Consider the following 23,579-nt stretch of genomic DNA (forward strand, 5'->3'; position numbering starts at 1 on the left):
GATCTTTTGGTATGGTATCTTTTGTCATGGGAGCTTTTGGTATGGTATCTTTTGTCCTGACACCAATTTTCCATTAACCGTTTCCGTTTCACCGCGCCAGGGCCTAATTTTGAATGTTTGGGTAAATTTTTTCGTTAATTAACTTTAGAAAAAAATGCGTAGGTTTTTTCTGGGGAAAAAAGTGCGTAGGTTTTTTTTAGAAAGTTCGTAGGTTCATATCGGATCGAAAATCACTTATTTACCGTGACTGTAGCTTCAATTGTCGTCTTTGATAAGCAAAATGAAGATATAAAAATTGAAGCTCTAGATAGCTAATTAAGGTAGTCTAAATTCAGACTAAATTTGAAAAATAAAGACATAGTTTTCTCTTTTTTAATATGATTAGACAAGCTTCCAATTCCACCATTTGATAATTATTCAGTTTTTCAGGGAGGCAGAGGAACTTGAAGCTGTGAGAAGGAAACTGGAGAAATGTCAATTAATTTTTTTTCATTTTTTCTGCGCATTGACGTATTCGAAATGAAAAATTTCTCTTCGATCTCCAGGACGGAGACATAGTTTTTGTAGCATAGATGAAATTTGTAGGCGAATTACACTTGAAACCAGTACAGGACAACGAGTTTTCAAGTTATGTCGATTGAATGCTTTTAATCTAGTAAATTTGCGTCGTAGATTAACTTCATGAACTCTTAAAGTAGATTAAAAATAACTTTGTTTTTAAGATAAGATTACAAAAATTAAGTTAACAAAAATTGAAAACAACTACGACTTATCAAATTAAATTAGTCAGCATACTAAAAATTTGCAGAAAACTGATGTTTTTAAATGGAGACATCTCCGCTGCCACCTGTTGCACCACCTCCTATTTCAAAAGTTTCCTCTATATAGTAGTATTTTGTGCCATTTAGTTTTTTGGCTGAGTGAAACTAAATTTTTCTCTGGGGGCGCTTTCGGCAGTTAAGTCATATTCTTAAGAGGGGTTTTCTGAAAAAAAGGGTGTTCGAGTCACATTTTTAAAATTTCATCCAGTGACGCTAAATTTTAGGAAAATCTATTCTGCAGTGTATCTAAAGACTGCTCGTAAAACCGATTTGGTTGTCCGAAAAAGCAATCAATCAACAAAATCATCGGTATTTTTCTTCGCAATTTTCCTTAACCTTATCTTTATTTTTCCAATTTTGCTGAAACTTTAATGCATTTGAATAAGCAAATCCCATTTGCAATTTCAGAAAATTCAAAAAATCCTACTATATTGAAACACCCCAATTGCCTATTTAGTTATTGCATTTTAATGATTTCAAGGACGGCATTTTCCAGAAACATCAACTGTAACGGTTAGTTTAATTTAATCCGATTGCCCAATTTATATTACCAATAGAAAACTATGTTACTTGTTTCAAACTTAATAAAAACAGCGGACAAATTGGCTCGACTTTGCCAAATCAACTATAAAGTTTTTCTGATAAACGAAGGCTGTCTTTGATCTCAAAACCTACTTGGCAGAAAATCGATGTTGTGAAGTATTGCCAAAAAGGGTCTGTTGGTTGGCTTGGCTAGGGTGCCCGAGTTCTGAGGTAAAAAGCATTCACTCGCTTTCCCACCCGCCTTTATGGATGTTCTTGAACAGTTAGTTTACCATAATCGTCCGCGGGGAAATTTATGCAGCATTTGAAACATCTTTAAAATTGATTAGCATCTTCATTTTCGATTTTAACAAGGAAGTAGAAAGGATTTGGGATCAGCTAATCTAGATTTTACAGAAAAACTTTCATAAAAATTCAACCAGTAGCAAGATTGGAAATTTCTCATCGACAAAATTTATGCTATAAAACTTTTATTTATTTTTCAGAAGATATCAATTTTTTTAAAACTTGTTAGAGGCTCAAAATGAATAGTAGAAATATTTTTTGGCGAAATCAGTGTATAGAATTTTTCGTGTTTCACTTAATACTTTTGTAGCATACCTACCAGTACCTGATATATTGATCCTAGTGGGTTCGATTATTGGGATAGAATACTTGTTAGACGGAAGACGAAATCGTTAAGGAGAAACTTACTAACATTAACTGGATTCAGAATATGGACTGTTTTTAAGAAAGGAAAAGATTGATAAAGACTAAATTGTAAAAGAGTGAACTATTGACAGTCCACCACCGAGCTAAAAAAAGTAACAATCTTCTGGCTTTTATAATTTACGATTTTGAGATCCTCCCAGGAAAATAAAAGCATCAAAACGAAAATTAATATCCTCCAGATTTTTATAAAGTAAAAATAAATAGCTTATTTGTAAATTGAGTACATTTGGTGGAAGAGAAAAATGACTGCTATATTTCTCCTTTCTCAAGAAGAAGGTTTACCAACAAGCCAAAAAACTGTGATTTATGTCGAGTATTAAGTGATAATAAAAAAGGTGGTTCTCATGACAAATCACTCTTATGATCTTGTAATTGTTTTTTTGTTTGTTTTTACTTGTCAAATGGTTTTTGTCTAGCCAGAGAACGTTGTACTGTTTCTGATATTTCCTTTCAGTGGCAACAACGCGCCGTACTTTTTCTTGACTTACTATCCGCTATTTGAGTGTTTCCCGCTGAGAGTTTTTGGTTGGGGGAGCTATCCATTTTGTTTAGTTGCACAGTGACGCATTTTAGACTTTGACATAATGCGTCAGTCTCGCATTCCAACTTAGCTTCTAGAATTTTCATTTTTTTCCAACAAACTGCTTTTCCACGCGGGGAGGTGCCACCAAGGCTTCACGTTGACTACTATTTTTAACTTCTTCCCAGTGCGTTAACCTATCTTGTGCATGTTATTTTGAAACAAATTACAGCTCTCCATCAGGCGTTTTGTGCTATTGCGTCAAATTCTGGCTTTTTGAGGGTTCATGTAGCCAGGTAAGTTTAAGAGCAACAGATGATTATGAAGACGAATTTTAGGTCTTGATTTTTGAGTATTTGCAAGGCTCCAATTTTTTCCATTTATGATGTTTTTGACAACTGTCATTGAACATAATTAATGTCACCAACAGGTTTACTTGAAAAATTGTGCGGTAGTGGGTTTATTTTTACCTTCCTAGATTTATGCTACTGTGAAATTATGATTTCAGTTGGTTCCTTCATGTCCGCAGGTAACGTTAAAGCCGATCGCAACTGAAACATTGTGGGCAATGATCGAAGAAGTAACTGGGTTAGTTTCCGTTGCGGTTGATTTGAAAATAGTGCAAGTTGTCCGAACCGGGGTTGCAGCAGCCTATGAGGGAGCAATTATTTCTGGAACGACAGCTCTCTCCCTCTTCTCAGCTTCAACCACCTCTATCCAGCTTTGGGCAGTATCCGGCCTGAGTTTCCAAACTCGATGGAGTCGAAGTCGAGAGATATAACAGGGTTTTTGTCTGGCACCGAGCCAAGCTTTTCAGCCTAAGTGTTGTTAACATCCGAGGTTGAGTGAGCGCTGGCAGCGGTAGACATTCGATAAAATATATAAATAGTTACTAAATCAAACTCTGGAGTCGACACGTACTAATTGTAGCGATGATCCCTGGGCGAGCAAGATGGCGCTGGGTTTCAGAACAATGCACGACAATTGCTGCTTGAGAATTTTCCGCGGTTATGAGATCTGTCAATGAATGATTGATGTCTACCAAACGAAGAACGAGACATTACGAGGCCAAACTACGCCTTCTGTGCATTGTAAGCGGATTCCGCAACAGACCAAAATCAGATTTGTCGCAGAATCCGCAACATTGCTACTTTTCTTTGATCTTCTTCGCTGTTTTGGATTCCACAAAAAAATACCTAAAACACTGTACCGCTCAAAATTGCTCCGAAAATAGGCGACTTTACGGAATCGGCAACCCTACTTGCGGAATCCAGAACAGTTTGTGGAATCCACAAACAAATAATAAGACATTTGTATAATTAAATTGAGCTGTTGCGGATTCAGCAACTGCAAGCGGAATCCAAATATTAGGTGGAATCCACATTTTGTTTGCGGATTCCGTTTACATTTATGTATGTGTAGTATAGCGTTTCAAATTATATCTTTTAAGTACTGGTCAACAGAAAAAATCAATCTCAATTACTACATTGATCAAGTTCCTGTCAACCCAACTTCGATCTCAAATCCTGTCAACTTCGATCTCAACTTCGATCCCAAATACTGACCTACTGAACTTCGATCCCAAATACTGACCTACCGATCCCATATACTTACGTACTTCGATCTGAACTTCGCCCCAAATACTGAAGCAATCCCAAATACTGACCTAATTCGGCGATATGCTGTGCGTTATGTTTCCAAACACTCTCAAGGCATGGACTACAAATATTTAATTTATTCGGCGTTATGTTTCCAAAATCAGTATTTGGGATTGACGCAATCCCAAATACTGAACTAAATTGGCGATATGCTGTGTGTTGTTTTTCCATACAATCTCAACCCAATTTTTACAAATATTGAATTTATTCGGCGTTATGCTTTCAAAATCAGTATTTGGTATTGACGCAATCCCAAATACTAACCTAAATTGGCGATATGCTGAGTGTTGTATTTCCATACACTCTCAACCCATTGACTTAAAAAATTGAACTTATTCGGTGTTGTGTTTCCAAAATACTAAAAGCTGACATCCACCAATTTAGTTAACAAATGTTTTGAGATTTGTTCGTGGATTCCGCTGACAATGATTAAATCCTTTCCTTTAAATTCCCCATTGCTAGAGATAAAAACTCCAGCTCTAGCTTTCAATTGTTCATATGCAAGTTCAGTAATAGACAAAATTCAGAATCCGCTGACATTTGCGGATTCCGCTTACAAATATTGCAGATTCCACTTACATTTGCGGATTCCACTTACATTTTGCGGAATCCACTTACAGTTGCAGAATTCAAAACAACTAGCTACATTCGCTTGTTGCGGAATCCGCGGCACAACAAATGTGCCGACAAAATTTACCTTACAGGTTATTGTACGCGGAATCCACGGAAGTTTTGTAAGTGGAAACCATTGACATTTTGGAACATGTTTAAAGGTTTGTCTATGGAATCGAGGAACACGCAGACACAAAATTATACGACTATCCAGTTCAAAGTTTGGCCTCGTAATGGAACCGTTGTTTGCAGTTTCTCTCAATATCGAAGTCATTTGGAACTCATCAAGTGACCGTAAAGGAAAATTTATGGACGCCGTGGCCTGTTTGTATCAGAATCATAAATCTCCCAGCGAAAAGCCTACCCAAATGAGTAATTTTGCAAGCAAGTCCGCCAAAGTACAAGGCTTGTCTTTTCGCAGCTCGACTCTAGCATATTGTTCACGCAAACCTTCCAAAATCCTTTGTAATGATCGAGACGATGTATTACCTCATGCGAACCGACAGGATATGCTTTCTTTGCCAAATGATTTAGGTCCGACATGATCTCAGTTGCTTTCTCAATTCCGAGTTGCGATCGCTGTCTTGGAGGTATTGCGCTGCCCCTCAACCGTCGAGGAAAAATCTCATGTTTTTTTTCTATAAATAATTGAGCAAAAGAACTATCAAGGTCAGGAGTTCCGTCCATGGCTATTTTCCAGTGCAAAATACTTAGAAGCTCAAAAGTGTGATGTCAATTGTGTATAATACTAACTAATAAATAATTCCAGAACCAAAATCATTGTTGTTTCGGTATCACGCATTGAAACTCTGAACCATGACAACACTGTTTTTCTGCTGACCTTATCCGGAAGTAATCCTGCTGAGCTGACTATAAATATGATTTTGAGTATAATTTTGTTTTGATCCATAAATTTAAATTATTCAATGATATTATACTTCTTTTATTTTATTTTTTTTTGTTTGAATAAAGTTTATTCCGATTATCAGGTTGAAATTTTTCAAAATCTGTTTTTTTAGTGCTCCAGGCATCTATGTTTGCCTGATATTTTTTCTAGACTATTTCTTCATATCTGTGTGATTTTCCGAAAAAAAATAGAACTCGATCTTGATCAAGGCATTGATCTTCATGCAGCCTAACAATTTGGTATAATTGCTTTCCGAAAAAAAAATTCCCAAGATTCTAGTTGGTTCGATTTTGGAAATGTGTATATTTGTTGGACAGAAGGTGAAATCGTTTCAAAAAACTTCACTTACATTCTGGATTCAGAGTAATGACTATTTTTAAGAAGAGAAACACATGAGAGAAGAAGAATAAATTGTAAATTAGTGTAATTTATGTAAATTGTAATTTGTTCCCGAGGTAAAAAAAAAATCAAGCATTAAGAATCTTGAGACCCTCTCAGGAAGTTAAAAGTATCAATACGAATTTTAATATACTCCAGGATATTGTAAAGTAAAAAAAGTATCTGAGTGTACCTAGAACACTTGGTGGAGAAGAATGAAGGCTGTTAAATTTCAAACAGATCAGAGCACTATTTTTAACCTTAATTAAAATTTGTTTGTATCATTGTCATTTTGAAAAAAAAGTCATTGAATTGTTTTCTGCAGTATATTTCATAAAACTGTTTGTATCATGGTCAATTTAAAACGACTGAAATTTTAAAAAGGTGATCAACTACTGTGTTTCATATGTTGTTATTTGACCTGATTATTTTGACCTGATAAATTTGTGGAATTTGAAACATATTTTTAAAAATTTTTCTGCAAATTTTTTGAAATTTGTTTTTTTTTCTGCAAAATCTTTGCTACTGAGAAATATTTTCTTTTATAACAAAAAAATGCATAAGTTCAAAGAGGAATAATTTTGCGTGTTGGTTTAGCCATTGAAAAAGAAAAAAACTGATTGCGAATCAAAATTAGACTTCTCGCATGAAACTAGAAACTCGATTGTTCTGCAGTCGGGTTTTTAAATATCTTAATAGACTTTGATTCAGAAGCATACCAAATTTGGTTACTCTAAAAAACGAGCAGTGAACTCTTGCTGATTGTTTTTCTAACTCTTTCATCTGAAAATGTTTATTTTGTTGATCGTTTACCGTTATTTTTGTATTTGAGCAATCACAACAACGTACAACAAAAAGTTTGCATTACCAAGCGCTTTGTAATATCTAGTCTGTATCTTCCAGTTAGGAATCTAAGATTAGTTTTTGTAAGGGCAAAAAATTAACGGGAACAAGCGATCTGAGTATTTGTTCTTTTTTGCTTTTTGGTTTTGCTTCATAATATCCTGGAGCACTTTCATTGATTTCAAAACTTTTGTTTGTTTGATTTTCAAGTCATTGATAAAAAAAATCAATGATTAGAACTGTACTTTTGTTTTTATCCCAACAAAATTTAACACTAGATTCCTATCTGGAAGAAACAGACAGATATATTACAAAGAACTTAGTGGTGCGAACTTTATCTTTCACGTTGTTGTTATTGCTCAGCTACTGTAATTTATATGTTTTTTTACTTTTGTTTGACCTCGACAATATTCATTTTGTCGAAATAATCAACCCATGATTGTTTTTAACCAAATTTTCAAATTTTCAGATATCATATTTAGCTATTTAAGGATATTCTATTATAAAATCTTCATATTCACGGGCGCAATCAAATTTTAACGAATCTGTCATTGGGAGAGTATCCTGGATCTGGCACATTCACTCGGTTGAACTAACAACTGCATGGGAAGACTGAGGCAACATGTTTAATTTTGCTCTGATTGCCAACAAGAATATGAACATTGAACATCAAAAAAAATCAATCAGACCGGAAAACAGCAACACGAGCAAAAATTGAAGAAGTTTTTAAGAACGAAAATTCACTGGACAGAGCAGCAAGACTGAAGATAAACCTAGATGAAAGAAAAAGAGCTGAAAATGAAGAAAGGCTCTAATAGAAACAGAGATAATAAAATGGAAGTTGAGATTCGAAGCAGCTGACAAAAAAAGAGACAACCGAAGCAGCAGAGAATACCTAATTGTAGCGTTTTCAGATAGCCTAAAAAGACAATCTAAAAACCACAACCTCTTAAAACGAAGTCAAGAAAAAAAGAGAACCTAAGGCCAGTTTGGAGAGCGTTTGCAGAAATAGCAAACGTTTTGGGACATTATCACAGGATAAGAAGAGTGGATCCGAGACATTTTCATCAAAAACATGAAAAAGTATGCCAAATAACGCAAAACAAAAGTATATATTTTGTCAGTAAATCAAGCCACAAAAGACTTAAACTGCCGTTTATTTGATGAGGTGATGAAAACCGTCGGAATGATTGAAATCTCAATCTGGTGAGACGGATGCTTTTGTTCAAATCAGGAGTTAAGTCAACGCCTACGGTAAACCCTATTGATTGATGGTTTAGACCTAGTTTTTACAAAAAATTTACGTACAAAACGTCTTTCGAGGAATGTAAAAGTTTCACAGATAATCAAAAATTACACATTTATAAAGTCCACTTAACCAATTTATCAGAATTCGAAATAGACACTAATAATTGTTAATGAGAATAAACAGTAAGAACGGCATTGCTGATTTCGTTTTCTGACAAAATTTGAAACATTTCAAATGTTGCGATGAAGTTTTTAATAGTTTAATTATAACTACTTGAAAAAAATTGTATAAAACTTCCGTTGGAAGATAAAACGCTGGCCAATAAAATTTGCAAAACTTTGAGAAATATCAAAGAACTGAAATCCTTGTTAGCTCTATCAACCAAATTATAAGATTTTTAACCAACTTAGCGAAATTAGAAAACCCATAGTGACAACTGTTGAGCAAAAACTCAATATTTTCAGGCAAAGAAACGTCTTTATTAGCATTCAAATATCCAAAACAGAGATAGTGACACTACATAAAAACAGGCAAAAACCCGCCATCGAGTTTGACTTTTCAGAGTAATTGGGCCGTGCATCATTAGTTTTTTTTAATTATCAGAGTTCTCAAGTTTTATAATTACTCTTATTACTCAGGTTTTCCCGAACAAAGTTTTTTCGTGAGTCATCGTGAAACCAAGTGAGGTTTTATTTTTCTAAATCTATCTGAAACACGTTGTAAATTGTACTTTCAGCTTCGATTGCAAACGTTTTAAACCTATCTTAAAATTCGAGTGTTAGCTGAAAAGTTCCAACTTTTCTATCAAACAATCAAACAGGTTGAATCTGAAATAAGTTTTGCCATATATTCAAAATAAACCATAAAAAAATTATGATTTCATGAAAACAGACTTTTTGTATAAGCTTGTTCCGGTTGTATCTCAACTAGTTTTTAATTAGAAAAACTAACTAAGGAAAAAAATTCAGTTAGCCGCGGCCTCAATTCAATTTGGATCAAATTAAAACTGAAGCCGGGTTAATTCGCTTTGGATAAGCATCAATCGAACCGCCTATAATACACTTTTATTAGAGAAAGTGGAACTATAGCTCGCATTGTGTATCCCAAAATAACCAAATTGATAGTTTAAGTCCCCACATTTACGCAAGAGTTATCGCAGATGAGTGGTTTTAGATGATGAAATATACGTGCTCGATATGGATGCTTGAAGACAGCCATTTGACCTATATTTAAATCGATCGTGCTTAACTTTGCGCGTAGATGAAAGTTTTTATGAAAAAAAAATAAATTGCTAGCAAAAAAAAAGAGTTTGAAAAACTTGTTAGTGATTTTTCCGAAATCTAAATCAGATTCTTTAAAAGGCAGTCAATATAATCAGTGTTTCGCCTTGTTCCGAGGAGTCCTTGTTCAAATTTAGTCCCCGCGCAACAAAATTTTCCAGATATTATGATACAATTATTCTGTCATAAAAATGTTTCAAAAGCCGATTTTGGTCTCATGTACAAAAACACCGGCTCTTTTTCCTTTCCTCACCTCATCAATTTTACCGGGTAACAAGGGCTTTTACAAGGTTAAATTGGAAGACGGAATATGCTTGTCATAGCCCAAATAGTTTATGCGCATTGTTACAATTTGACAATGTGAACAAAAACTTACCTGTGTCCAATAATGTGAAAAAATTTCCTCAAAAATTCGTAGTTAAAGAAAATCATATAAGAGCAAAAACTAACTACACTTGGATATTTTTTCATTTTTCAAAATCGTACAATATAAACCAGGGGAAGGTTTAGGGGGACGCCCCTTCTTCTTACTCAGGGATTCGACCACTGACCGACACTAATGTTTTTCTGACAGCGCTTTTTATCTTTGGTGCCAACATATAGTCATTTTGAGGGGGGAGGGCGTACTGATAAATACCGATTTTTTTTAAATAGCCCCCTCTCTCCCTGGCGAAAATCCCAGATCCGCCCCTGCTATAAATTTAACTAGCTTGAGTTTTGAAATATCTTGAAAGGTGGTTGTACTTTATCGAATAGAGCTTTTTTCAGTTAACTTGCATTTGAATACACCATTTAAAAACCAGGTAACATGCTTTTTCAGCTTTCTCCAAGATTTTTGGGATACACTTGGCAAAAAAATGAGCTGTTCCCTTGTTAAAAACAATTTTTTTGTTCCTACTGTTGAAGAAAAGCGGAATATGTCAAACTTCGGCGATCAAAAATATATTTTTTATCCGAAATATTTTGTTCCATCAAAAAATTCATGAAACGCTAAGTTCAAAAAACAATGACAATTTACTTTTGTTTTATTTTGTAAAGGTCTGGCGATTTTAAAAATGTTATTTTGGCCGTACTTCGGACTAACTTATGCGCGCTGTCAAAATATTTTATAACGATGAAAGCATAAATCGTTTTTTATGTGTTCTATTAATCTATTACTTTCATAAATGTTCTATTAATCTATGTAGGTATGTACAGTTAATGTACAATTAATTGAAAGAATAAATTAAGTAAAATAAAGTGTGAATTTAAAACGTTCTAAGGTAAAACTAGAAACTGTTAATCATGCAGAGAAAACAGGTATTTAATCAATACCGAAGGCCATCAAGATAGACATAAAACAAATCACAACATTTCCCACCGGGAAAAATTTAAAACTACAAATGACTAAAATTAATTCTATATACACTCGTTTCCCCCTTTAAAGTAGGAAAAATTTTTTACAAACTGCACCAAATAATAGTACAGCAAGCAAAAAGGAATCTACAAATGAAACTTCGAAAGTACAAATGTACAAAGGGTGGGTGAATATACAAATATTACCGTTGTACAATTAAAAAAACTAAATGAAACAACGCTAATCTACAAGATGTACATTTAACATGTACAAAATTTTTTACATTAACAATTTCAGTTAAAATGAACTTTATAAAAGTGCAAATAAGTGAGAAAACAATTGAAAATATGTTCGCAGTTTTTAATTAAATCTTGCATAGAAATCGTCTAGTCTGTGTTTCAGGTCTGCATCACTGATTCCTTCTATATCGTCAGTTGTGTCGTATGTTGTAGGTTGGGGTGAATCGGGGTGTGTCTTGCTCGTCCCGATGTGATAGATTTCTGTAATGACCAGTATAAGGTAGTTTCTGCAACGAGGGTGGTTTTTGGATGTTCCTCCGCGAGTGTTGTTAGGAGGTCTGATGGTGAAGTGACGGTGAAAAAAACCCTCGGTGAGTTAAGAGTGTCGTCCTGTAGCGTAAACACTTCAGTGGTCAGGTCTTCATTTTCTAAAACAATGTCGATGTATGTTCGTTTTCCGAAAAATTTCGGGGTTCCCATGTTTCTGCGAGGTCTAGACGGCCTCTGTTGTTGTTCCACTGGGGAAGCTTCTTCTGGGGTACTGTCCAACAGAATTGGGTGTTTTTCAGAACCCTCTATTGTCGCTGCGTCTGGCGCGTCCACGACTGCAGGGTGTTCTGTGGATCCAGTGAGGTTAGGCCTGGTTGATTGAGTGTGGTCGTCACCTGTAAAATTTAACCCTTGGTTAGATCCCGAGTCGGCTTGTTGGCTAAGCGGTATATTTTTTTTGTCATATCATCGAAAAAGTCGTCTATCATTCCATCCCTAGAGTTAAAACTTAAAATTGACGAGGAACCTGACGTGTTTCGAGAAAGATAGCGTGTAGATAATGGATCTGTCGACGGTCCAGACACTTGTGTAGGCCTATCCGCTCTTGATGTGCCTTGATGTAGCTGGGTTTGATCTGTCCCAATTGTCTTCTTCGGTCTAGATAGTTTCTTCTTTTCTGCTAAACTCGAAGGAACAGTTAGATTATGCCCGGTGGGTGACTGATTCACAACAATTTTCTGGGGAGTAGTTTTCTTTTGTAGGCTAGATTCAATTTCCGTAAAATTTGGCCGTTATCAAGTGTTCTGGTATGCTCAGATGAGTTGACGACATTCTTTTTTACAAAATTGAGACAAGGTTCCCCATTTTTTCTGCTGGCCGCCCTTCTAAAGTTTTTATCTCCAGAGACTACTTTTTTCGTCGATTTTGAGCCTTTGTCCGGATTATGAGCTTCTGGTACGGGAGTCCTTGGGATTGTGAAAACTAGCGGCAGGTTGTCTTCGGAGTCGGTTTAAGCGTCCATGTCAATGTCCAGATAGTCGTCTTCCGCGCCGTTGTGCATCTCCCAATTTCTGGCCCGTTGGTCGGATAGAATTGATTTTCCTTTATCTAAACAGTTATCAATGGAAAACAGATTTTTCTAACTGGTGTTAGCCATTCTATTAAAATTTTTCTCGACTGGAGTACAAGCCATTGAAGCTTGTTTTGTATTTCTGAGGTTCCGGATAATTTTTTCAATCGAGGAACTTAAAGAATGTTTTGGTAAATCAAAAGACATGGCTAATAATTTAGACTTTATAGGATTTACAAGTCTTTCCACAAACCAATTGGATCTATGGTCGCCGACGGTACAGTAAATGATATCGATGTTATATTTATCACAGAATGATATAAAACCAAGTGATAAAAAACACGACCATCTTCTTGGAAATCCGTGAAGATGTCACAAATCGTTTAAAAATGAGATAACGGAGTTTGAAGTGGTATTGTTGACCACCTTCGCCGATGGAAACTTAGTAAAACGGTCGAATTACAAGATATTTTTTTTGTTCCCCAAAAAGTGTCCAAAGGTCTTGCGAAGTCCAGGTTTATATCCTGTTTTGCGAACGACAACATAGGTAGTTCCGTAGTATGGTTCGTACCAAGTAAAACTTTGAGGTTCTTACCGGCTTTCAGGCGTTGGTACATACATGACTTCCCATGATGGTATATCTATCGGTAGTAATGGGGCCCCCAAATATATTCTGCTGAAAACTTCATCCCGAATTGGCCTGGATGGATCTCGTGAAGCATTGAGCTGAAGGTTCCCCTGATGGTTGCCGGTACGACTAATTTATTATCTAACAATAATGAGTCTTCTTTCACGTGAAGGTCCTTTGCGTAGTCCGGTTTTTAAAGTGTCTATTAGGTCCCAAATCCCTTTGTCTCTTCTTGTCATCAGCTGTAGTAATTTCTTGGAGCAGTGGTCTTCGGGAAATAACGGAGAATTGGAAAAGTTTAAGTCGGATTTGAATCTCTTCAGAAGATTTGCGTGATCGTCCGGGAGGTGGTCATCTTTGAAATTTAAAGAAATATTGTGTTCATCTTCAATAATAAGTAATGGGCCGGCAACCTCGTCCATTTTTTTGTAGCGACAGTTTTCTTGATCTATGGAATTAAGTATTTATTTTTAATGATAAAATAAAAAAGGACCTTGAATAATGCTCCGGTAATTATATTTACAATTGTCAAGAGGTAAACACCTGGAAGAACAATTTCTGCTCGGAAATGAGAATTATTGCAATTTTTTTTGACTGAACAATACAAGATATGATAGCGGCAATATTTTTAAGATTAAGATAAGCTAAAGAGCTGTTAAAAAGATCCTAACCAATCAGATTGCTTGAATTTTCTACTCCCGATGGGATAGTACTAATAACGAGTTTTTTTGTAAGTGCAGCGACCGACGGTAGACCTACAGAATTTTTATGTACAAGGTTAAAATGGTATCTATTGGATAAAATATTCTCAATTTTGTCGATTGAATCGATTACAAATTTTTTTCGTCGTAATAATAAGGTGGAAGGCTTTGCCCGAAGGTAATCTAGGTAAAAGGTCGGTAGAATTCATATCTTTTCCTGTTATATGGCAAATTTTAAAGTTAAAAGTTAACAATCTGTTTACCCAACGGGTCACTTGACTATGCATAGTCTTATTACTATGATTTGCTGAAAGAGCTGAAATTAGAGCTTTATGGTCCGTTAAGATTTCGAATTCTACCCCGTAAAGGTATTTTATAAAGAGTTCTGGGGCTCACACCACGTCCTGCAGCTCCAAGTTGTTTGTGGAGTAATTCATTATATGGTTTTTTAAAAATCTTGAGGCAAATGCAATCGTTTTTCACTGCTCCACTTGGAATTGTCCTGAAGTTGCGCCCAGACCACTATGAGAGGCGTCCTATTTTATCTCGTTTTTTCTTTTATATCGAAGTGACTGTTTTCCGTAACATTCACAGTTTCTATTTTTAAATTTTTAGAAGGCTAACGAATGGTTATTGCCCATTCATATACTGATTTTTGTTATACAGGGGGCGAATTGGGGAGCTTAAGATTGATGAATTTGGGAAAAATTTTACATATTGACTTATGGAGTCAAAGAAGGATTGCAGTTCCGAAATGTTTTTAGGGATTGGGAGGTTCTTGATGGCGTCTGCTTTACCGACTAAATTTGAAGCATAGCCACTCAATTTCTGATTCAAAGAATGCACATTTCACCCATTTCACACATTTCACCGCCATTTTGTTCTTGTCCAAAATTGTTAGAGTTTTTTTTACAATTGCTTCATGTTCCTCCAGTGACTCCTTCAATGCCACCAGTATATCGTCTACATAACAATTTGCGAACGGTATGTTCTGTAAAAGTGAGTCCATGACCCGGTAAAACTCGTTGAGCATATCATCCAGTCCGTAAAATCCAGTTAAAAACCGATACGTTCCCGTTGTTTCACCGCCCACAATAGTGAAGTTACATTGCTTACTCGTTTTTTCCCACAATTTAAGTTGGCTGTATGCATTTTTCAGATCCAAGTTGCCAAACCAAACCTGCCCGGTAGGTTTTTCTGAGATTTTTAAGGCCACGTTATCTATGAGTTCGTGGATGTTTGGCATTTGGTAATTATTTTTTAATTTCTGGTCATTTACCAATTTAGAATCTTATGCCAAATCAATTGAACCGTTTTTCGTCTTGATTATAACAATCGGGTTAAAAAACAATCTTTGTAAAACTTTTCAAGTTCTATAATGTGACCCTCGGTCTCCATTCTTCCTAATTGTTCGTTAACTCCCGCAAGTAAGTGTAGAGGATCTCTTGCGATCGTTAGTTCTTTCAACCTAATAAAAAACCTATCAGGTGGTAAGTATGGTTTATTCCAATTACTCTCGAATGGTGTTTGACTGACTGAGCAAATTGGCTTGCGGCATTTCTTCTAACTCACTTCGATGCTAACCTTGGTAAGTTATCGTTCCCCAGTATTTTGCGTTCGTGACCATCAGTGATAAAGAATGGCGTTTCTTCACTAATCCACCCGTTGGATTGCGTCCTAACAATGATCTCTCCAGAATGTTGATGGTATCATCAGTAAAACCACAATACAGGATAAATTTTAAGGTTGGGATATCTCAGCCTAAATTCGTGCAACACGTTTTGTTTATAAAGCTAACAGGGCTCTCTGAGTTTACCAGAATGTTCATGTTCACAATCATTTCTCATCCCAATCCTATACTTTAAAGTTTCTTGGTTTCGAGTCTATTTTCATCGTAGATTTTTCTATCGCTCAATACCGGGAAATCGTTGTCGTCACTCTGTCTGAATTTGTTCCATGTGTTTATAACTCCGCACATTTCTTGATTTTCACTCCACGAACTTTCGGGTCGGACGTGTGTACAAGTCTCAGTGTTTTGATAATTATCAGATTCAGTATTTACAGTGGAACGTTTGTTACGGAATTTACATAGCTTAGCGAAGGGTCCTTTGTAATTAAATTTTTTACATGTTATTTCCTCCCTGGGTATACGTTTAGATGTCCTTTCGTAAATGGTTTCCCACATTTCATCCACGCATTACTTTTCTTTCTATGTTGATGCTTGGTTCTTTCTTGATCCGATTATGTGAGTTAAAAGCTTTAAAAGTTGGCCCATTGGTCGAGGATCTCGCTATGTTAGTCACATTTTGGTGGTTTAAACGGCCGTGTTCAACAATCAAGGCCTGGTTGAGCTCTTCCGATAGGCTAATCGTGGCTGAGAGTATTTTCCTTTGAGTTTCCGTATTCTTCATGTTACAAATGAAGATATCTCTTATCCATTCGGCTTCGTCGTTCTCCCTTATGTTGCATGTACTCGACAAGTCCGTCAGTGCTCTCCAGAATTGTTCGAATGATTCCCGATTTTTTTACTTACGTTTTAGTAGTTTGTACCTCTCGAACGTTGTATTAGGAGGTTTAGTAAATGCGGTGTCAAGAAATGTCCAGAATTCCATGAATGAGATAGCTAAAATCCTTACCCGAGGGTTTTTTTGAGCAAAAAACCTTTTTCCTTCGCTCCTAAGTGCTAAAAACAACAAAATCGAGCGGAAATTCTTGTCAGCTTCAGCCCATCTTATCCCATCGAATTTTCTCTTTTCTTCGTTTATCCGCTTTTCCTCGGCGGCTTCGTTTTGTTTCATCGCGTTTTTGTTCCTCGTCTCTCTACTGGCTCTGTTTGTTTCCGACTCGCTTCCAGTGGTTTGCTCCAATATAGGAATTTGCGTTTCTGGTACCGTTGAGACTATCTGTGTCCAGATTTTGTTTAGCATTTATCGCTAACTGTAATTGGTCGCTCCATTGGGTCCAGGAATGCGGTGGCTCTGGAGTATGGTTCGGCCAAATGGGGGGGGGAGGATTCCACGCACGTTCGATTCATTTGATTGCGTCATATCAAAATGTTCTTTTAATTTACGTAGGTATGTACAGTTAATTTACCATTACTTAAAAGAAAAAAAACAAGTTAAATAAAGTGTGAATTTAAAACGTTCTAAATTAAAACTAGAACCAACACAAACTGATCGACCGATGGTCGAATCATGCAGAGTTAACAGGTATTTAATAAAAACCGAAGGTCATTAAGATAGACATAAAACAAATCACAACATGGCGGTTTGAAAAATGTCGTCAAATTAAAAAATTTGGGAAAATTAACAAACGGTATACTTAAAAGAAGAAAAAGAAGAATTTATTTATTCAAAATTACGTAGAAAGTACCTACAATATATTCTATTGAAAGTAACTGGCGATGTAATCCGGCTCAAAAATTGTTCTAACATGATTTGAGAGAAGATCTTGGGAATATTAATTATGTGGGTTATTTTCAAAATGAATTTTTGTTTATGGGGTTGTCGGGACATCCTGGGTTTTGCCATGATGTAGTAGCAGTCTCGTTATTGTTCACGATCATTTCCCATCCCAATCCTATATTTTAAAGTTTCTTGGTTTCGAGTCCATTTTCATCGTATATTGTTCTAACGCTCAATACCGAGAATTCGTCGTCGTCACTCTGTCTGCATTTGATTTGTTCCAGGTGTTTATAACTCCGCACATTTCTTGATTTTCACTCCACGAACTTTCGGGTCGGACGTGTGTACAAGTCTCAGTGTTTTGATAATTATCAGATTCAGTATTTACAGTGGAACGTTTGTTACGGGATTTACATAGCTTAGCGAAGGGTCCTTTGTAATTAAAGTTCTTACATGTTATGTCCTTCGCTGAGTATACGTTTAGATGTCCTTTCGTAAATGGGTTCCCACATTTCATGCACGCATTACTTTTCTTTCTATCTTGATGCTTAGTTCTTTATTGATTCGGTTATGTGATTTAAAAGCTTTAGAAGTTGGCCCATTGGTCGAGGATCTCGCTATGTTTGTCAAGTTTCGGTGGTTAAAACAGCCTTGTTCAACAATCAAGGCCTGGTTGAGCGCTTCCGATAGGCTTATCGTGGCTGCGAGTATTTTTCCTTTGAGTTTCCGTATTCTTCATGCTACAAATGAAGATATCTCTTATCCATTCGGCTTCGTCGTTCTCCCTTATGTTGCATGTACTCGACAAGTCCGTCAGTGCTCCCCAGAATTGTTCGAATGATTCCCGATCTTTTTACTTACGTTTTAGTAGTTTGTACCTCTCGAACGTTGTATTAGGAGGTTTAGTAAATGCGGTGGCAAGAAATGTTCAGAGTTCTGTGAATGAGATAGCTAAAATCTTTACCTGAAGGTTTTTTTGAGCAAAGACCCTTTTTCCTTCGCTCCTAAGTGCTAAAAACAAAATCGAGCGGAAATTTTTGTCAGTTTCAGCCCATTTCATCCTATTGAATTTTCTCTTTTCTTCGTTTATCCGCTTTTCCTCGGTGGCTTCGTTTTGTTTCATCGCGTTCTTGTTCCTCGTCTCTCTACTGCGCTGTCTGTTTCCGACTCGCTTCCAGTGGTTTGCTCCAAATAAGAATTTGCATTTCCGGTACCGTTGAGACTATCTATGTGTATGGTTCGGCCAAAAAGGGGGGGGGGCGGATTCCACGTTCGATTCATTTGAGTGCGTCATATCAAAGTGTTTTTTTAATTTACGTAGGTATGTACAGTTAATGTACCATTACTTAAAAGAAAAAAAAACAAGTTAAGTAAAATGTGAATTTAAAACGTTCTAAATTAAAACTAGAACCAACACACACTGATCGACCGATTTTCGAATCATGCAGAGTTAACAGGTATTTAATAAAAACCGAAGGTCATTAAGATAGACATAAAACAAATCATCACAACATGGCGGTTTTAAAAATGTCGTCAATTTGGAAAATTTGGGAAAATTAACGAACGGTATACTTAAAAGAAGAAAAAGAAGAAATTATTTATTCAAAATCACGTAGAAAGTAGCTACAATATATTCTATTGAAAGTAACTGGCGATGTAGTCCGGCTCAAAAATTGTTCCAAAATGATTTGAGACAAAATCTTGGGAATATTAATTATGTGGGGTTTTTTCAAAACTAATTTTTCTTTAGTTTTTTTTCTTACATTTTTTTTTAATTTGTGAAATTTTCAAAGAGTGACTTGTTCTTTAGACTTTATGGGGTTGTCGGGACATTCTGGGTTTTGCCATGATGTAGTAGCAGTCTCGTTATTATCAGCTGCTGATGCCTTAATCTAATCTCAAGCAGAAAAAAGCAATGTGGTTCAACAATAAAGAGTTAGCCAAATCATATGTACTGAAATTGCCAATCTTATATGAAAGTTAGCTGGGGAATCGTTATCTTATCATGGGTATAATTTGCAGGAAGATAGTTTGCTTTCAAAACATAAGTTTTTACGGTTATGTTTCTAATCAAGAACATACGGTGGTTGTTGATCACAAAATTGAATTAAGATTTCGCTTTTTTAAAATTAATCTTGAAAATTTAATTTAATTTTTAATAACTTGAAGGCTGGAGTAATTCCAAATGTGGTCATATCAAGCACATAGCTGTGATTCTACAAGAGCTCTTCATTGATCAAAATTGATGTCCCAAAAAAATGATCATAAACTAATTTAAACTGACCTTTTCTTGAAGGCTCATACGCAATTTGCAATATTAAATCTTGTAGAGCAGAAAATCTGATCTCTTATCATATCACAGAATCAATTCCAAATATGTCCTGGACTGGTGAGCTAATAAAACACCGCTTACACTTTAGTTCAGTCTTACCATCTGACAAAGAAAGTCTTTCTCATAAACCAAATAGACATATGTATAATGTCGTGTCAAGGCCCGAGTTAATGTCAGCCTTATTGATTTTGAACAAGATGGCTTTTTAGCCTTCTAGAGTGTGGGGCTAAAATAAATTCAGGCCTTGTAGAGAGGATAAAAATAACTTCACAGTCTCTTCTTTTTTGCTTCTGCGCGACTGAAGTTCATTAATTCTGTATACTCTCTTTTACCTCTTCATCAATCAGATATTTAACGGTGACGTAACAAAACAAAAACACCTTGCTATTTAAATATGAGCTCAAATTATAAAATTACAGAGCGGAAATGGGATTAGATAGCTACCTTGAGATAAAATATAGACATAGTTCTCTGGATTCCTTTGAATTACTATTATTAAAATAGCCAATGACATTTACGACTTCAGTACTCATTGTTACCAGTAATCGCAGACAGTTATATCAAAAGACACTTCAGAAGTTTATTTTATCAAAGTAGGTTTTGAAGTTTACTGACCTAAATACCTGTTTAGGTGTCACAACTTGACCTAATAATCGTCTACATAACTGAAAGGTGATTACATGTTTATAGACTGAAACTTTGAGGAAATTTGAGACTTTTATCGGCTGTTCCTTTCACGGCCATTTGATAAAAAGTTCTGGTTTGAGCAGATTTATTTTCTAAATAAACTTCCTTTATTTTGAGTTTTTCCGCCTACCTTTTGTTTAAGTGGGCAGCTTTGTTGGGATTCACAGAAGCTTGTTATGATCAGCTGTAATTTCGAGGTTATAACAAATGGTTAATCCAATGAAAAAACGGTAAGTCCAATTCAAACACGTTTAAAACCGCCATGTTTACATTGAAAAGAAAATTGATGAAAAAGATTGCAAGAGAATTAATTGTTTCATCGTCGTCTCAGTTTGAAGTTTTCGAATCAAATTTGATTAAATTTGCCCTTACGAGCACATAGAAAAACTATTTGCGAGAACGATTCGTAAGATTCAAATTGGAAAGTTCCCTGGATAGGGTAGCCTATTAAAATTGATCAAATTGCATATTAAACACGATCAAATTGCTTTGCGGAAAATGTTTGCTTTTTTCTATATGACATCAAAAATAACATGTTTTTTTTTGCATATTGGATAGCCAATTGTTCCGAGCACTTCAAGAGGTGGGAAGGATCTATGGAATATGGTCTGTTTTTTTCCGGCGGATTTTGACTACCTCAAAAAGCTTGTAGAGGTCAAGACTGGTATCATTTAAAGGCTTTTTAGCCGTGATTCGGTTTTCAAAAAACCTCCAAAATTTTGAATATTTTTGTTTTTAAGACTAAATCAGACAAAAGTTGATGAAAGCCTGAACTTTTAACGTCAATTTAGTTACTGTAACTTCTCATTCTTTCAGTTTTTCTCCTAATTCAGTTGCCTCTTTTAAAAAATTTGAAAGAACAGAAGTTTAGAAAAAAAATTGAAACACGTTTTTGAACAAAAAATTAGAAAGCTTTTGTCGCTATTTGCAAAAAATTTTCTCTGTATTTCAATATGTAACTGGAAACGAATAGTTTGGTTTGTTACTTCAAAACTTTTTCTCTGTATTTGAGTTTTACTTCTTAAATCATTGTGGTGGGAACTGATTCAGTTAAATCACAGAAACTGATTCCTTGTATTGAATTTTGCATTCTTTTTCTTCGGTTCTCGCAAGGTAGTTTCAGCAAACTTCAGTCAATTAAATAATCTGTTGTTAAACTTTGAACGGTGGAGGATATTTTTAAGTGGCTCCTAAGATCCATAATTGTTCAGTTCTAAATTCGAAAATCACGTAACAGGAATTTGACTTTCCAGAGTTATGGTTATGGTTGAATTGCTCAGCTTTCACTTTCGAGCAATTCAACGCAGAGAAGGCAGACGAAGCGATTGATGCTTTTGCGACATATCGAGGATTTGCTGCGTGAAAAACTCTTTCACCATTATAAATCTCACTTTTATGACAAAGCACTTTCCCTATTTATAACAAGACTGCTCGTAAATCAGGGCAAAGCTCTGAATGTTCTGACTGTCCCTTAATTCATATCGAATAGTTTTTGGGAAAAGAAATCATTGAAAACCTATTCATTTTGCACAATTTAAAGTGTAAAATTTTGAGTCGTACGAAATTAATACGACCAATTAGCTAGCCTCAATTCAATTTTGGAACGATTTGCTTATGCGGGATTATTTGCCACGCATAAATTATTCGCCTTACGCTCTCAGAATTATGAATTAACTCTTCAAAGCGCGCATACTTTAGCCCAGAACTTGGCAAATTTGGCAATTTTCAAACCCCAGAAGTTTCCAAAAAATTATCTGAGGTGAAATATCTTTTTACATTTGAACTCAGGAAGTTGATATGTTCAATGGGGTATAAAAATTTTTTGTTGAAAACTATTATTTCGATCGAAGAAAATTAAGAGAAGAAAAAAATCACAACGAGCATAAATATTCCGTTTTCTTCGAAAGCCGGAACAATAATCTAAAGCTATTTTAAACAGGAACCGTAATTTTTGGCGTATTTTAGCTGACTTTCCGTGCCCATTCTGGAGGAAAAACTGCGTTTTCGCCAACAAAAGCGTGTTTTTCGGCCATCATCAGTTTTCCTCCAGATTGTCTCAAAGTTGTGCTTGTCAAACATCAGTTAGGTTAACGCTCTCCTACAAAATGTGAGGACGGTTCAAAATAAAAAATATGGTCAAGTAAGACATAAAAACAGTTCGCCTAAAAACTAGTCCAAATTACGGGTCTTATGTGCAAAACGACCCAAAATAAGTATTTCTACATCTTGATCTTAAATCAATATATGGTTAATCTGATTGGTTCATTAGCAATCCAAATGCAAACCTTATGGTCCGGCATTTCAATTAAAATTTAAAGCAGATTAAATTATTGACCGAAATGATCAAAACCATAGAATTTTTTTCGCGTTGATACTATTTTATTGAATTTTTTTCTTTGGGTATAATTTCACAAAAAAACTAGGAATTAAATTTATTATTTGACTAAGATTCAAATTCTCAATTACTTCGGTTAATGTTTTTTTTTCTGCTGGAACAGTTGACTGACATGCATCTGCCGCATTAATTTTAGATAAAAGGTATAAAGATTTTGATTTTGGGCCGTTTTGTGCTTAAGACCCTAAATTACAAAGCAATCAAAAAGACAAGTACTATGGCTAGTTTGTTTAGACAAACGTAAAATTATCTGAATCATTGTTATTTACATTCAAAACTGAAAAATTCCGCCCTTTTGCGTTTTTTTCGCAATTTTGGGATTCCTCTGTTTTCGGCTCAAACTGGTATAATTTCACTATTTTTTGGGCATTTCGGCAGACCAAAAATTACGATTCAAAACTGTAAAATGGCCAAACTCTGGCAAATCCATATTGAATCTATGTTGAGTGTTGGCAAAATAAAATAAAATTAAGCATGCGTAAGTTACCTTAAAAGATATCGTTACATTAGAAAATTTGCAATTGATCTAAAAGTGATTTTTTGCAGGATTGAAAAACATCTCATCTAAAATAAATAGAAAAAGTTGACCAAAATGATTTTCTGAGCACTCCCAAAATAAATAGAAAAGGATGACCAAAAGTATTTTCCGAGCGCTTCCAGGCCATATTTTGACAGAACATTGTGTTCCGCAGACAAACTTTGAATAAAAAAACAGTAAAAAGTGCCGTTTTTAGGTCCATTTTGGATAATTTTGACCGAAAAATTGCGTTTTGCGACGCGCTGCCCTTCAAAATTAGTAAATGATGGCGCTAATTGAACCTTTAGAAAAATTTTAGGAATGCTTGGCCGAAAATGAAGTTTATAAGATAAAACCAAAGGGGACTCTTTGGTTGGTGAGGGGGTCGAATCCCTAAAAAAAGAAAGCACCCCCCCCCCAAACCCCCCTGGCTGTTTTTTGTTTCGATAAAGTTTTTCTTTTCAAAAGTATCAATAATT

At 35.4% G+C, this 23,579-nt stretch overlaps 1 protein-coding gene across 3 annotated transcripts in view; it reads left to right on the forward strand.

Annotated features, from left to right (window-relative positions):
* The first annotated feature begins 1,247 nt into the window (after positions 1 to 1,247).
* The window catches only part of LOC134840057 (1-phosphatidylinositol 4,5-bisphosphate phosphodiesterase gamma-2-like), a 72,257-nt gene continuing 49,925 nt past the window's right edge, over positions 1,248 to 23,579 (forward strand). For 2 of the 3 annotated variants that reach the window (XM_063855699.1, XM_063855703.1), the window contains exon 1: positions 19,568 to 20,418. In XM_063855699.1, the coding sequence (XP_063711769.1) occupies positions 20,396 to 20,418 (23 nt within the window). In that variant the 5' untranslated portion in view covers positions 19,568 to 20,395. Of the gene's footprint in view, positions 1,335 to 19,567; positions 20,419 to 23,579 lie in introns of those variants that run through there. The other variant, XM_063855708.1, reaches the window with a different exon arrangement.

This window comes from Symsagittifera roscoffensis, chromosome 2 (assembly GCF_963678635.1).
Source record: "Symsagittifera roscoffensis chromosome 2, txSymRosc1.1, whole genome shotgun sequence".
NCBI classification, from domain to species: Eukaryota; Metazoa; Xenacoelomorpha; order Acoela; family Convolutidae; genus Symsagittifera; species Symsagittifera roscoffensis.